Raw genomic sequence first — 16,181 nt, forward strand, 5'->3', positions numbered from 1 at the left:
ATGCCGGACTGATTGGCAAGCGATGAGGGGCAGTGACCTCGGACCTGAGAGAGGGGACGGCCTGGGGTGGGGTGGAGGATGGGAGCCAGGGTGGGGTTTGAGAGATGAATGCTGGGGTCAGGCAGGAAATTCAAGCCACAGGGAATAATTCATTCATGCGACAAATACTTATTGACCACCTGCTCTGCGTCGGGCACTTTTTAGGTGCTGGGATACAGCAGCAAACTAAACGGGCGAAGTCCTCCCCTCGTGGAGCTCACACTTCCATGGGCTGATGGGAGAGGGGAAAGCCGCAGTGACTTTCGCCATCTGGCTCATCTAGGCACGGAGCTGGCGGAAGGGAAGTTCTAGAAGCTGCTGCTGATGCACCACCTGTGTCCCCCACCAGACCACATCTGTGTTCACCTGAAGCTTTGGTTCCCGGCAATGATACAGCTGCTCATTCCTTCCAGTTTTCTCCGGCATCACGGGGACCCGCTCCACCCAAACTTGCCCCTGGAGGAAGCCCTCAGGCAGTGCTGGGTGGCGTCCGCAGTTAAGTACCCCACAGACAAGGACCCCAGAGGGACAATTCTCCAGCACGTTCCACATGGCTCCTCCGACCTCCCTGGTGGGTCTGGTCCCAGGAGTACACAGCAGAACTGGCCCACTAGCACCTTTATGGCTTTTTCCTTCCCTTTCTCACAATCTTTTCTCTCCTCCCTGTGCTTCCAGAGACGACCTCCCAAATAAACCTCCTGCACACAAGTCCTCGTCTCAGGTTCCTTTGGAGGGGAGAAAAAAATCTAAGACGGGTGGTACCAGAAATGACAGACAACAGGATGGGCTTCTGAAGATGGGTCCCTCGCCAGTGCAATGACAAGGGGGACCTGACTGCTGGCGGGGAGCGGGGCGGTGACACCCGCGACAGGCTGTGGCCGCACAAGGACCAGCACTCAGCTGTGAGAGGCGGATTGGAGTGGGGACAGGTGGGATTCAAGGGCAACACTGACTTATGCAGTAGGTCTAACGCTGGAAAGACAGGGGGCGGTGGTCACGATGAGGAGCATGCACTTGGCTGGCTTTGGTTAACTGCCCTAGCGGTCTTGAAGAAAGAGAATGACCGGCTCAACTTAGAGCACGTTGTGGGAGACGGGAGAACCCCATCAGAACATCTTATTTATTTTTTAATATTTTATTTATTTATTTGAGAGGGAGAGTGAGCGAGAGAGAGAGTGAGAGAGCACGAGCGGTGGGGGGGGGGGGGCAGAGGGAGAGGGAGAAGCAGGCTTCCCGCTGAGCAAGAAGCCCGATGCAGGACTCGATCCCAGGACCCCGGGATCATGACCCGAGCCGAAGGCAGACACGCAACCGACTGAGCCACCCAGGTGCCCCCCAGAGGAGCATTCTAAATGGCCCTCATTTCTGTGGCCCACCGGCAGGCTGTGTGGATAATCAGCCCCAGGATTTCATCACAAAGGTGGTGGAGCTACAGGGAGGCTCGATGCGTGGCCCCAGCCAGCAGGAAAAGTGGGGAAGGGGGATGCCCTGAGGCCTGGAATAGAGCTATGTGGATGGATGCCCTCAGGAACCTGTACTCCACGCCCCCAAGCCCTCCAGGCCTGCAGAAGCACCCCCTCCCTTGCTAGAGGAGGATGCTTTCGCACTAGCTGCAGCCCACACGGAGGACTCCCCTGGGGTGAATGCCGCACAAGGTGAGGCTTATCTTCCCCAAGATCCCTTCCACCTTCCCTCATGGCTTCTAGACCAGAGGCAGCAAATGTTCTCTTCAAGGACTTGATGGTAAATATTTTAGGTCTGTGGGCCACGTGGTCTCTGTTGCAACTACTCAGTTCAGCTTTTGCACACCTTAAAATAACAGGGCAAAACCGGCCACGGACAATAAGTTAGCAAATGGGCATGTCTGCTTTCCCATAAAACTTTATACAAAACAGGCCCCTGGTTCACAGGGTTGTGGTTTGCTCCCCTTTCTCTAGATGAATAATGAGAGTCAGGTCTCAGCAGGAAAGTACAGGCTCTATTACTGGAGGAAATTACTTACCAAAAAAAGCGACAATCTGGCTAGTAAGTATTGGTAGGGCCAGGGAAACACACATGAGAGGTCTCAAGGCAATGGGCCGGGGCTGGGAGAGATGAGGAATACGGGCTGGATAAAGAGAGCTTGTATGGAGGCCTCTCTGTCTTAACTCAGGATTGAACATCCCGGCAAGGCTCCCCTGGAGCTGGTCCTAACACACAGGGGAGTTGGCTGGTGCTTAAAGCTTAGACACAGTGACGGCCTGCTGTCAGGGAGGGTGTGATGCTGAAACGCCCCGGAAGAGAGTAGGGAGGGGTTAGAAGGTGGGCAAGATGGAATGGACTTACTGCACAAGGACCCACCAGCTGAGTGTCGTCCCCAGGAGGGCCCAGAAGACCCTCCCTTCTCTCTCTCTCTCTCTCTCTTTTTATTTTTATTTTTATTTTTTTTTAAAGATTTTATTTATTTATTTGACAGAGACAGAGACAGCGAGAGCAGGAACACAAGCAGGGGGAGTGGGAGAGGGAGAAGCAGGCTTCCTGCTGAGCCGGGAGCCCGATGTGGGACTCGATCCCAGGACCCTGGGATCATGACCTGAGCCGAAGGCAGTTGCTTAACCAACTGAGCCACCCAGGCGCCCTCTCTCTCTCTTTTTAAAGATTTTATTTATTTATTTGACAGAGAGAGACACAGCGAGAGAGGGAACACAAGCAGGGGGAGTGGGAGAGGGAGAAGCAGGCTTCCCGCTGAGCAGGGAGCCGGATGCGGGGCTTGATCCCAGGACCCTGGGATCCTGACCTGAGCCGAAGGCAGATGCTTAAGGACTGAGCCACCCGGGCGCCCCAAAACCCTCCCTTCTCAAAGCAATAAAGGACGCATCTCCGTGCTGTCTGGGATGCTGTCATGGAATGCCATGACCACTCTCAGCGGACACAGTAAGATTCGGGAAGGGCAGAGGCCACATAGAGCCACTTCATCATCAGAGGCAAGGTAGACACAAGGCCTGATGGGTAACCAGAGCCCTGTGGCCGGGGCGTTCCCAGGGGTAAGAGAGAGGAGCACTTAATGGGACATTGCTTGACTGAACCACAACAGATCAGGATGGGGCGGGGGTGAGCAGAAGCTGATACCAGTTGCCACGATAGAAAATCACAGTCTCTCACCCAGCTGCCAGGTATGAGCTGGTTCTCAGACCCAGACTGACTGACTGAAGAAAAAGACCCATAAGGTCACTGTAAATATACTAAATAAATATTTCCTCAATTCTTCCTTCAAAGTGCCCTCTGGCTATTTACCAGAGTAGCTGTACAGAGTGGAAAAGCTCTCTGGAGGTCTATTAGATACAGAGTCTGAGCTTAGACCAGTACTGGGCGACCCAAAATACCATCATAGCCTCCTTTTAGAGGAGGGAAACATGTGAGGCTGGGTGATAACAGAGTCCCAGCCAGGTGTATCTCAGAGTCCAGTGGGCCTGTGGACCAACTCTGTGGTTATCTCCCAGCCCCTGAGTACAAATTGGGGTGGATATATTTAGCAGTTGGCAGAACCCTCACTGACTGGTTCTTTTATCTGCAGAATAAGAGCCATTATGGAAAGAAGGATGGAGCAGAAGTCTCTAAAATTATCCTACTAGTCAAGACGGTAAATCAGAAGCAATCCCACATAGCAGGTGGAAGTGCGGAGATTAGCGTTACTCTCAAAGACCTAGAGTATGCAAGGTGGTCCCCATCAGATCCCCATTCAGTCCATCCCATACTGCAAATGAAACATGGCAATTGATGGTTATCCACGTAGTAGCCCTAATAAAGTAGCAGATATTATATCAGATATGGTATCTTTGCTAGAATAGTCTACACAGCCTCTGAGTGGAAGAAGCTAATAATATGGCCAATGCATTCTTTCCAAGCCATTTCAGGAAAGGGGATAAAAAAAAAAATGCGTCATGTTCACATTTCCTACAAAAATTCAGAGACCTGTCATGTTATGTTTTAAGTGGTCAAATGAACTGGGACATGCTGGGACATTCCCTCTAGAGGAAAGGACAAGTCATTGTACTGTGGACATGCTCCCCCTAAAAAGAGGCATAGCACTGATGAGTCTGTTTGGACTTTGGAGGCTGTATATTACTGCTCTGGCCGATTGACTGGGTGACATGGGGAGCTGCCATGCTTGAGTGGAGTCCAGAACAAAAGAGGGCTCTGTGACAGGTCCGTGCGATGGGACAAGCACTCGGGACCTACCAGCCAGTGTATCCCCTGGTACTAGAAATATCCATGGGAGACAAGTAGACAGTGTGAAGTCTCTGAAAAGCCCCAGTGGGAGAGCCCTAACTCAGACCACTAGGGTTCTGGAACAAAGCCATGCCCCATATGGCAGAACATTATCCAACATTTGAAAAGTAGTTCTTGGCCAAATTAACAGAATCAGAAGCAAATAAATGATTATTGTTTTAAGCCACTAAGTCTTGGAGTGGCTAATCATGAATAGATAATCAGAACATGCATGTAAAGTACTTTGTTCTTTTTTTTAAATTTTTTTCAAATTTTTATTTAAATTCTAGTTAGTTAACATATAGTGTGATATTGGTTTCAGGAGTAGAATTTAGTGATTCATCACTTAGATATAACACCCAGTTCTCATCACAAGTGCCCTCTTTAATGCCCATCACCCATTTAGCCCATCCCCCCCACCTCCCCTCCAGCAACCCAAAGTTTATTCTTTTTTTTTTTTTTCAGATTTAGTTATTTATTTTAGAGAAAGAGAGAGAGCACCCATGAGTGGAGGAAGGGACATAGGGAGAGGAGGGTGAGGGAGAGATTCTCCGGCAGACTCCCTACTGAGCACAGAGCCTGACGCTGGGCTCGATTTCACAACCCTGAGATCATGACCTGAACTGAAATCAAGAGTCGGATGCTTAACTGAGTGAGCCACCCAGGCGCCCCTCAGTTTGTTCTCTCAATTAGAGTCTCTTATGGTTTTCCTCCTTCTCTGTTTTCATCTTATTTTATCATGTTTTGTTTCTTAAATTCCACATGCGAGTGGAATTATATGGTATTTGTCTTTCTCTGACTTATTTCATGTAGCATAATACCCTCTAGTTCTATCCACATTGTTGCAAATGGAAAGATTTCATTCTTTTTGATGGCTGAGTAATATTCCATTGCATATAGATATACATACCACATCTTCTTTATCTAATCATCTGTTGATGGACATTTGGGCTCCTTCCATAATTTAGCTATTGTTGATAATGTTGCTATAAACATTGGGATTCATGTGCCCCCTTGAATCACTATTTTTGTATGTTTTGGATAAATACCTAGTAATGCACTTGCTGGGTTATAGGGTAGCTCTATTTTTAACTTTTTGAGGACCCTCCATACTGTTTTCCAGAGCGGCTGCACCAGCTGCTTTCCCATCAACAGTGTAGGAGGGTTCCCTTATCTCTGCATCCTTGCCAACATCTGTTGTTTCTTGTGTTAATTTTAGCCATTCTGACGGCTGTGAGGTGGCATCTCATCCTGGTTTTGATTTATATTTCCCTGAAGATGAGTGACATTGAGCAACTTTTCATGTGTCTGTTGGCCATCTGTATGTCTTCTTTGAAAAAAATGTTCATTCATGTCTTCTGCCCCTTTCTTGATTGGATTATTTGCTCTTTGGGTGTTGAGTTTGACAAGTTCTTTTTTTTTTTTTTTTTAAGATTTTTTATTTATTTATTTGACAGAGAGAGACACAGTGAGAGAGGGAACACAAGCAGGGAGAGTGAGAGAGGGAGAAGCAGGCCTCCTGCGGAGCAGGGAGCCCGATGCGGGGCTCGATCCCAGGACCCTGGGATCATGACCTGAGCCGAAGGCAGACGCTTAACGACTGAGCCACCCAAGTGCCCCAGACAAGTTCTTTATAGATCTTGGGTACCAGCTCTTTTCAGATATGTCATTTGCAAATATCTTCTCCCATTCTATAGGCTGCCTTTCAGTTTTGTTGATTGTTTCCTTTGCTGTGCAGAAGCTTTTTATCTTGATGAAGTCCCGATAGTTCATTTTTGCTTTTGTGTCCCTTGCCTCCAGAGACATGTCTAGTAAGAAGTTGCTAAGGCCGAAGTCACAGAGGTCGCTGCCTGTGTTCTCCTCTAGGATTTTGACGGATTCCTGTCTCACATCTGGCCTTTCATCCATTTTGAATTTATTTTTGTGTATGGTGTGAGAAAGTGGCCCAGTTTCATTCTTCTGCATGTGGCTGTCCAGTTTTCCCAACACCATTTGTTGAAGAGACTGTGTTTTTTCCATTGGATATTCTGTCCTGCTTTGTCAAAGATTAGAGTTGTGGGTCACTTTGTTCTTTTTAATGTTGTGTAGTACTCCACTACAGAGCCACCACAATTTACGTATCTGTTCTTTTTTTAAGATTTTATTTATTTATTTGATGGAGAGAAAGCACAAGCGGGGGAGTGGCAGGCAGAGGGAGACGGAGAAGCAGGCTTCTCACTGAGCGCAGAGCCCAGTGTGGGGCTCGATCCCAGGACCCAGAGGTCATGACCTGAGCTGAAGACAGATGCTCAACCAACTGAGCCACCCAGGCGTCCCTACGTATCTATTCTCGTTATAGACGTTTGGGTTGTTTCCAGTTTGGGTCTGTCAAGAATAACGCTGCTATGAACATGTCTTCTGATGGAAATATGTACTGATTTCTCTTGAGAACAAACTTAGGAATGGAATTCCTGTGTCATGGGGTAGACATGAGGGGAGCCATCTTTAGAAGGTATTGTCAAGCAGTTTTCTAAAGTAGGTGAGCTATGTTATACTTCCGCCTGCAAGGTGTAAGAGTTCCAGTTGTTCCCTATCCTTGCCCACACTTGGCAATGTCAGTCTTTTTCATTTTAGTCATTCTGGTAGGTGTACACTGTTATCTTACTGTGGTTTTAATGTGCATTTCCCCCAATGAGTAATGATTTGCATTTCCTTGGTGACTAACATTATATTCTTTACTTAAAAAGGCCACACAGTGAACCAAAATATTGACCGTGGCGATCTTTGCAGAGGTGCCATGTTTACTTGTTTTTCTTTTGCTGTCATCTTTTGCCTCATGGTCTTCCTGTTTGTTAAGCCCTCTACCTTTTTTTAACTTTAAATGCTTAACTGTCAGAATTGTAACAACTACCAAAAAAACTCCCACCTACTCGTTCTTACAAATGATGAGGCATATTGATCACAATACAAGTAAAGTCACTAAGAAATATTTATTGAGCACCGGCTGTATACCCAGCATTGTGGGAGGGGCTGTGAAGGACATAGAGCAGTATAGGACTTGTTCCTGCCCTTCAGAGGCTTACAGTCTAGGTGGAGACAGGAGAACCAGGACACATGAGGAGCCAGGAGGAAACAGTCCAGGCCAGGATGTTACAGGAGCTTAAGGTGTCTGGGGTCAGACCCACTAAGTGCTTCGGTGCCTCCAGGGCTCAATGTTCAGTGCCAGGAAAGACAAGAGCTCACAACTCCCAGGCCCACATTAGCCCACTTAGCATACCCTCTCCACAGCCTCTACCCCCACCATCTTAAAACATCTGACTCCTTGTTCAGCTGCTATTCAAAGTGCAATGAAAGGGGGGGGGAAGAGGGGGTGGGGCAGTGGGGAAAGTCCTTGGGTGAGTTCCAGGGGCTGGGGTCACCCTCTCCCTCCTAGAAAAATAAGCTCCCCCCCCACAACATACCCCTGACAGAGATTCCCTACTCAAGAAGACCTATCTGACAACCCAGGACCTCTGCCCCAGGAGGTAAGAGGAGGAGGTGGTCGCCCCTTGAACTGCCTGAGGTAGAACTGCCCCCCCCCACTTCTAGCATACCCCTTCCCCTCCCAGTCCACTGAGCTGGGGGGACAGGCACCCCAGAGCTGCCACCCAGGGCTGAGAGGGTACTAGAGGAAAAGGGCATGAGGGAGGGGAGGGGAGCAGAGAGGGGACCTGAAAGCCCAGCTGGAAAAGAAGGGCATCTGGGGCTTCTAGAAAAGTGCAGGGGAGGCCAAACATTGAGACTGGCTCCCCTGTGGGTGGCAGAGGGGGTGAGGGGAGGTGGGGTGGTTTGCTACGGGACCCTACCTTCCCCCATGCCTTCACAGGACAGAGTGGGGCATCAAGGGCCAGGAGAGAGTGCCATGTCCCCAGCCGTGTTCCAGGCTGTGCCCACAGGTCACCCTGCCCTACCTTAGAGAAGGTGACGGGACTCCAAAGTTTTGATGATGCCCCCACCCTGCTGAGCCCCCTTCAAAGTGCTATCTATTTACTTCTCAAATTATAAAGAATCCGGGTTTGGGAATGCAGGAAAGGGGTGGAATTTCATAACACCTATGAGGCGGTGAGCAGAAGGAGCCGGGCTCCTCCAGAGAGCACCACCCAGCAGGAGAGGGTCAGGCCAGCCCCACCTTACCTCTGGGAGAGCGGAAGTGGGGAGCACAGGATGAAGACATCTTAAATAATAGCTCACATAATAAAAATACCTAGCACTCTAATAAGCCTATCATTCTGCTGTCTAATGGTTTTTTAAATAATTCTAAATGCCAAAGGCTGGGGAGGAGTGGGGGGAGGGTGGTGGCAAGCAGGGTATGTACATGAGGAGGAGTTTAAATTAAAACACAAATAATAATTAAGACGTACAACTGGAGGGCTAAAGGCAAAAGGTGTAGAAGGGGAGGGCGGAGGGGTTGGGGGGGGACCCCTCATTTCTAGGAGCTTGAGGCTTCCAGTGGGTGGATTAGGGCTTCCTCTTGGAGAAGATCAGCCGGCGTTTGGAGTGATAGAAATCTGGAAAGAGGAAACAGAAGTCAGCCGAGCAGGAGGCAGAGGGCCCAGCAGAGCTATCCACCTAAAGCACACACAGAGGGGGCAGGGACTCTTCCCTAGGGCCAAAGGGACACATTGCCAAATTCAGGGGAGGACTCTGGCATTATAGAGAGCATCCCACCACGCTTCACGGACGTGACCAACGATAACCAGACCTACATCCGTGGGCCTGTTCTAAGCCAAGCTGCCCACTACAGTAGCCAGTAGCCCTATGTAGTTAAATGAACTAGAATCAAATAAAATCAGAAGTTCAGTTTCTCAGTCACACCAGCCACATGTCAAATGCTCAGTGGCTACTTGTGGCTAGTGGCCCTGGACATTTGCATCACCGCAGAATTCCATTAAACAGCACTGCTCTAGGAATGCCGTTAGATAAGCCATGACATGTGTTCTGTACAATGACTCAGCCACATAAATGTAAGCTATTAGTATTATTGTCAGTATTGTTATTTCTGACGCAGCTGCAAATTTGCCATGGGATTCTTTTTTTTTTTTTTAAGTAGGCTCCACGCCCAGCATGGAGCCCAACATGGGCCTTAAATTCATGACACTGAGATCAAGACCTGAGCCGGGACCAAGAGTTGGACGCTTAACCGACTGAGCCACCCAGGCACCCCTGCCAGGGGATTCTTGACTGCACCTCTCGGAGCCTGTTTCCTCATGTATAAAATGAAGCTGACATTGGTGCAGTGACCTAAGGATTGAATGAAATGCCTTCTCTAAAGGCTTTGGTCTGGAACCTGGCATAATAAGTGCTCAAAGGTCAGCATCACTCATTCATTTTTTATCAAGCACCTACTATGTGCCAGACACTGTCCTAGGTGCTGAAGATTCAGCAACAAACAAGAGAGATGCAGATCCCTTTCTCACGGAGATAATAACCTATGAGAGAGATGGACAACATCAAGAGAAAGCAGTAGCTGTTGCTAGTAAAAGCAAACAAATGAACAAAATGCCAAAGAGAAAAAATTAGGCAGGGAAGGCGGATGGGAAGTGTGTGTGTGATGGGGAAGGTGAGTTAGGTTTGGATAGGGCAGTGGGAAATAGCTCATTAGTTTTCTCTACACTGTAGATTCACTGTGGCACCTTAGGCAAACCACTCTACCTCTCGGAGTCTTATTTCCGCTCCTCTAAAAGAGTGGCAAGAATGTCATTTGCTATAGCACTGCTCTAAGGATTAAATGAAATCCACCCTAGAAACAACTTTAGGGGCACCTGGGTGGCTCAGTCAATGAAGTGTCTGCCTTCAGCTCAGGTCATGATCTTGGGGTCCTGGGATTGAGCCCCGTGTTGGGCTCCCTGCTCAGTGGGGAGCCTGCTTCTCCCTCTCTCTCTGCCCCTCTCCCTGCTTGTGCTCTCTCTCTAATAAATAAATAAATAAATCTAAGAAAGAAAAGAAAGAAAGAAAGAAAGAAAGAGAAAGAAAAAGAAAAAGAAAACCATTTTAGAAATTCACCTTCGCAAGGGGCCTGGCATATATTAAATGTTCCCAATAAATGTTAGCTAGCTGGTCTTGGCTGCAGACCTGCTTTGTGACCCCAGGTGAGTTGCCTCCTCCCTCTGGGCCCGTTTCCCCTTGGGCCTAATGAGCGAGCTGGACCAGACAGGTCAGCCCTTGCACCGTGAATTCTGAGAGTCCCTGCAGTGTCCTTCCCTGCACCCATCCTCACCTGTCATGCTGGTCTGCCGCCGTTTTCGGCCCTGAGAGGTGCCAGGTGCCCCTGGGGACCCCTCGGGCCGCTCAGGGGCATGAGGCATGAGGGTGCAGGACAGCGACAGGTCCAGGTGGTCCTCCTGACCGGTCCCCTGCAGCAGGGCAGGCGAGGGGCTGGGTCGCTTGCCCCCTCCCAGGTCATCCCGGGGCCCCGGAGGCAGGTAGAGTTTGGGCAGGCCCAGACCCCACACGCGCTCCCAGGCAAAGTCGCCCTCCAGCGGTGTCTCGGTGACAAAGTCGAAGTTCCATCGCTCCCGGGCCTCCTGCACGCAGCCGGCCATCAGTGCATCACAGTCTCGGCGCAGCTGCTCACTGTCCACGGGGCCGAAGAGGCGGCGGCAAGCCTTGCTGCCACGCGGGATCTGCTGGGCATCCCTGGACGGTTCCGCCATGGCACCTGCGGCTGAGACACAAGGCTCCGGTCACTCGGGAAATTGCGCCCTATCTTACCAGGCTGCGCTTTGCTGTGAGAGCTCGGGTGACGTCTTCCTGCTAGAACACGAGGTCTCTCTGGCTCCTTCCAGCCGATGTGCCACCGTCTCCTTCCCACAGGCCACCTCCAACCCCCAGTCAACAGCCACTGGGTGGGGACAGAGCTCAGCCATCCTGGCACCCCCAGGTCACTGGGGGAGTGGGCAGCTGAAGGACAAGTTATGTCAACAAAGACAAGTTTATTGCAATAGCAGGGATCAGAGTCCTGTTTACCACCGGGTATTATCAGCTAAAATCAATTTGTTTCCCCCCGAGGTGTCCCTCATGGGCGTGAATGCCCCAAGTACGTGTGAATTGCCAGAGTCCAGTAGTTTCCCAACCCTAGCCCTGGCCAAAAGGTCAGGTCCCGAGTGAAAGGACAGGCTGACTGCTCCTCTGGCCTCCTGAATCCCTCTACCCAGATGCCCATGTGGGATAACTCTGTTCTGAAATTCAAAAGTACCCTGGACTTTGCGATAAAAAAAAAAAAAAAAAAAAAACACCTAAGATCTAGTCCTAGCTCTGCTGCTTACTACATAAACTTTAAAAAGTCACTTAAAAAAATTTTTTTAATTAAAAGAAAATAAAAAGTCACTTAATGTCTCTGGGCCCCAGTTTTCTCATCTATAAAATGGGGCGTGGAAGCACGGTCAAGCACTTGGTCAGGGAGTCCCTTCATCAGGCAAGGCAATAGAACAGAGGTGAGAGGCTGTATGTTGTGGTTTAGAGCCAGGGCTCTGGAGCAGGACTGCCTCGGTTGGAATCCAGGCTCTGCTGGGCGACCCTGGACAAGTAGCTTAACTTCTCTGGGCTCTATTTTCCTCATCTGTAAAATGGAGACAGTACTAGTGCATGTCTCAGAGGACATATGTGAGGATTAACGGAGTTACTATAGGTAACATGCTTAGAGAAGCAGCTGGTATATAGAACTGTTTGGAAAACAGAAGTGTTATTATTTCTCTCTGTGTTCAGTTCTTCCTGAGCCTTCTCCACGTCGCTCCCCCCTGGCCACCACCTCTTTCAGACAGCAGCTGACAGGTGCTGTGTGCTGAGGGCCTTTCCCAAGGATGTCATCAGGCGGGAGGCCTGGGGGTGAGGAGGGGCTGGGCAGGGCAGGGTGATGATTTCTCCCAGGCTGAGCCACATCCTGCCAGGCACATCAGGTGATCTGAAGTCTAGACAGCCTGGAAGCCCCTGCCCCCTGTTAGCTGCATCCAAGGAACCCGTTTGGCAGGCACAGAAAATTAGAGGTGGCCGGTCTACCCGGTTCCTCTCCTCCCACTTCAGAAGAGGGAAAACTGAGGGTGAGTCTGCTCATGATGAGGCATTGGCACCCACCTGCCCTGTTCTGGCCTGACGCCAGGGCTGAGCGGCTGTGCAGCCTTGGCAAGACTGGGTCTTCCTGAGGACAAGTCCTGCTTTGCAGGCTCGGAGGGTGAAAGCTCTGCTGAGTGACCTCCTGGGGCAGGAAGCCCTGGACCCTTGCCCCAGTCACCCCTCCCCCACCCCACCTCTCACAGCTTATGGGAGAGGGGGAGGCACTAGGTGACCTCAGACCAAGTTTAAAGGGCAAGAGTTTGGAGAGATATGAGGCTTGCCCCCAAATCAGAAAACTAAAAAGGCCAAGGGCCACTGCCCCGTAGAGGGGTTACGCAGTGCAGCGGGCAGAGCCCTCAAATAACCTTCACCCACTCTCTTCAGGGCAAGGATGGGGATTTATTTATATATTTTTATGTGCCAGGGGCTGTTCTAAGAAGTCTACAAATATTAATTTTCCTAAAGAGTGGGTATATTTGCTCTTTTTTTTTTTTTTTACATAAGTAACTAAGCCTCTGAGAAGTTAAGTAACTTGCCCAAGGTCACACAACTCACAAGTGACACAGCCAGGATTTGAACCCAGGCCTGTTTGCTGTGGTTCTGTGCTCTGGTGTTCATCTACACTCCCTCTCTAATTTTGTGTTCCTAGCCCAGGAAGGGGTTTCTGTGATTCCGCCCAGCAGAATCACTTAGGGAGCTTTTTAAAAATACAGATTGATAGCTCCGTCTCTCCCCAGATTAACTTAACTCAAATTAAACGGGATTTAAGCAGGTATTTGGCAGTTCCGCAGATGAGCACTCTTGGGGTGCCATTCAAGGGAGGGTACACAGGAGATGCCCCAAACGGACATTCTGGGTCTCAGTGTCTCACTGGCACAAGGAGGAGGAGCCTGCCTAGGATTTTGTCAGGAAGTTGGATATTCCCTGGCTTCTAGGAGCTGAAGATGGGACCAGAATCCAGGCAGGTATCCTCTCTCCTACCACCCCTGCCCTTATGGCTCTCATAGGCTCCCCATCAAAATCTGATCTCACTCCCATTATCGTAACTCCCAGTTCAGGGAAAACTCAGAAACACAAACTCTTGTTTTACAAACAAGTAACTGAAAATAACTTCCTTTGTTGGCCTTTGTGCCTTAGACTTCAACCAGCTTTAATTCCGAAGTAAACAGTAAGCACTCAGTACACACTGTTGAACCAATGGGGTACTCTTCTTAAGGGGCGTTCGCAGATGCGGCTCAGCCCAGGAGAACCGAGGCGGGAAGGAAAGGCGGGCGAAGCCGCATTCCGCGGGAAGGCGTGTTTGCTATTCGCGCCGGGGCCGGAAGGGGGCGCTGGTCTCCAGGAAATCACGCGCAGGGTCGGCGGTGCGTGGGCAGAGCCTTGGACAGCAGCAGGGAGTTGTGATGAGTCAGTTTCCTGCAAAGTGCTCCCCGCCCGCCAAAACTTCGCTTCCACTCAGGCTGCAGCGTCACCCTCGGGTGCGGAGGGGGGAGAAGGAGGGGGGAGAAGGAGGGGGACCGGGGGCCGCAAACACGTCACGCTGAGCCAGCCAGGCTTCCGAAAGCCCCGCCACTGTTGGGAAACCGCGCGCTCCTCTGTGACACACCACACACACACAAACACACACACTCCGCACGCACAGGCGCGCAGAGGTTTGGTCCCTCCACCTTCTCTCCACGCCCAAAGCACGGGATGAGTCAGATCCCTGGAAAATAAAAATAGACGAAAGCAAGGAAAACAAAACCGCTCGAAAGTCCTACTCGAAAGGCGACGTGGGAGGGAAGGGGCGGGGGAGCTGCCTGGGCACCTTAACGTGCCAAATCCAATTCCCAGACTCTTTTTCGCACGAGGAGGGCGCCAGTGTCCCCCGAGGGCCCCCGACAGGGCGGATGCACTGTGGCCCGCGCTGGGCGGCGGCTCCCGAAGGACGACTCGTCCTCCTGCTCCGCTCAGAACTGTCGCCCTCGGAGAGGGCATTTTGGTGGGGGGCCCCGGGAGCCCCCGGATGCGGCTGTCAGAGTTCCTGAGCAGCGTCGCGCCCCCCCGAAGTCCCACCCTCCAATGTGACCTCTCCGCGTCCCCCTGCCCCGGGCGTGGGCTGCACGCCCCGCTGCCCCGCAGTGCAGGGCTCCGAGCCCGCGGCGGAGTCCGGCGCCCCGACCCAAGGGCAGGCTGGGCGGGGGTTCTGCGGGCGCGATGGAAGAGAGGTGTGTTCCACTCCTGCTCTTCTCAAACTGACTGGCTGGCGCGAGCCCACCCCGCGCGGGGCCACCGCTCTGGGTCCCCGAGGGTGCGCTCCGAGGCGGGGACCGGACACCCAGTCCTGGCCCTCCTGATGTCCTAGCTTCCCTGAGAACACTGTGTGCCAGCCAAATAGTCACTGAGCTGATGGGGGAACAGAGACCGCGGAGGGCCGGGAAGCCAACTTCTGGGGGCCACTGTCCCCCAGCCCGGGCGGGGCTCTGACCTCACCCAGTCCGTTTCCCGGGGTCTCCTTGTCACCGTGAGTCACCTCCTCGATTGCGCTTAAAGGACGTGTCCCAACACGTTCCCAAGGACCAGGGACACAGCCCGCGCTGACCTCCGCGCCCAGCTGGTGGCGGACACGGAGGCGTCGGGGACCCAGACCTCAGGGGTCTGGGCGGAGACGGCACCGATTGGATCGGAGAGCTGCCCGGGAGCGGATCGCGAGTGAACCTGCTCGGCTCGGCGTTCTCCGCCCCTCCCGGGACTCGGCGCTCAGGGGCTTCATCCGCTCGCCGCCAAGCGAGCCGCGCCGGGGTCTGGGGCGCACGGGTCCACGCCTCCCCTCGCCGCAGCTTCGTTTCAACCCGCGGCGAGCGCGGCTCCTCGCACTCCTGCGCTCTCTCTCCGCCGGGAGTCCCCGACACAGCCCGACCTCCGTCACAGGCGCACCGCACAGGGACACCGGTGGGAGCAAACCCCAGACCCACGCACGTCGTTCACCTGTGACGACCACACACACACACACACACACACACACACACACGGACGTGCACGGACACTGGCGGACACGCTCCGCTCCGCTCAGAGCTGCCCGCCCCGCGTTCGCTCTTGCCTGCCCCGATTCCCTCACCTCCTCTGAGGGTCTCGGTGGCTCCGTGAATCAGCGCCGGGCTCCCGGTCTCCAAGCCACCGTCTCGGGAAGCAGCTCACACCTCAGCTGGCACCGCCCGGCGCTGCCCTTATATAGGATTGGCGTCGGAGGGCTCCGCCTACTGCGGGCCTGGGACCGCCCCTTCTGCCGCTGCCGGTCGCCGTGCGCAGCCCGCCGGCGCTCTAAGACCTCCGAACTCAGATGCCAACGTCGCGTGCTGCAGGAGGGCGCTTGCCTCCTCCCCACACCCCGCGCCTGGGCCTCTGTGCCTGACACATGTCCCCACGAACTGAGCCACAAATCTGGGTTGTTTGAATTGGGGTGTGAGTTGGTACTCCCCACGAAGGGATGGCATTCTTAGGATGAGCAATTTTTCTAGCCCCGAAAACATCACGAGGGGTGACATTAATAGATAAACTCCATAAATAATAAAAAGGATGTACCTCGCTTTGCAATCCCCAGAAATGCCCGCTATACCACCGCTATGCCCGCGGATCCCTCACTGGACCATCTCTCCCTAAGCAGGACCTGAAGAACCCAGACACCCCAACAAAGCATCATGGAGACCAGAACGGGATTCGATCCCCTTTATTTCACAGATGAGGAAATCAAGGTCCTCGGAACTAAAGGGATGCAAAGTTGTTGCTTGTCAAATGCCTCAAGGAAGGAGGGAATTAGGAATCCTCAAAAAAAGGCCAACCAGATCTCC

At 52.1% G+C, this 16,181-nt stretch overlaps 1 protein-coding gene across 4 annotated transcripts; it reads right to left on the reverse strand.

Annotated features, from left to right (window-relative positions):
- Window positions 1–7,242: 7,242 nt before the first annotated feature.
- Window positions 7,243–15,547, reverse strand: CDKN1A (cyclin dependent kinase inhibitor 1A). 4 transcript variants are annotated; one of them, XM_021684690.2, is made up of 3 exons: window positions 15,452–15,547; window positions 10,523–10,969; window positions 7,243–8,813 (listed from the first exon to the last, which is right to left on the reverse strand). In XM_021684690.2, the coding sequence occupies exons 2-3, from the start codon at window positions 10,956–10,958 to the stop codon at window positions 8,764–8,766; spliced, it is 486 nt and encodes a 161-aa protein (XP_021540365.1). In that variant the 5' UTR covers window positions 10,959–10,969; window positions 15,452–15,547; the 3' UTR covers window positions 7,243–8,763. The 4 variants fall into 4 exon arrangements, with proteins under 4 accessions (XP_021540365.1, XP_021540366.1, XP_044773224.1 ...); XM_021684691.2 differs by having other exon boundaries at window positions 10,523–10,963; window positions 15,452–15,527; XM_044917289.1 differs by lacking the exon at window positions 7,243–8,813 and having other exon boundaries at window positions 10,278–10,963; window positions 15,452–15,527.
- Between the last annotated feature and the right edge of the window lie 634 nt (window positions 15,548–16,181).

The sequence above is a fragment of the Neomonachus schauinslandi genome, chromosome 8, assembly GCF_002201575.2.
Source record: "Neomonachus schauinslandi chromosome 8, ASM220157v2, whole genome shotgun sequence".
Taxonomy (NCBI): domain Eukaryota; kingdom Metazoa; phylum Chordata; class Mammalia; order Carnivora; family Phocidae; genus Neomonachus; species Neomonachus schauinslandi.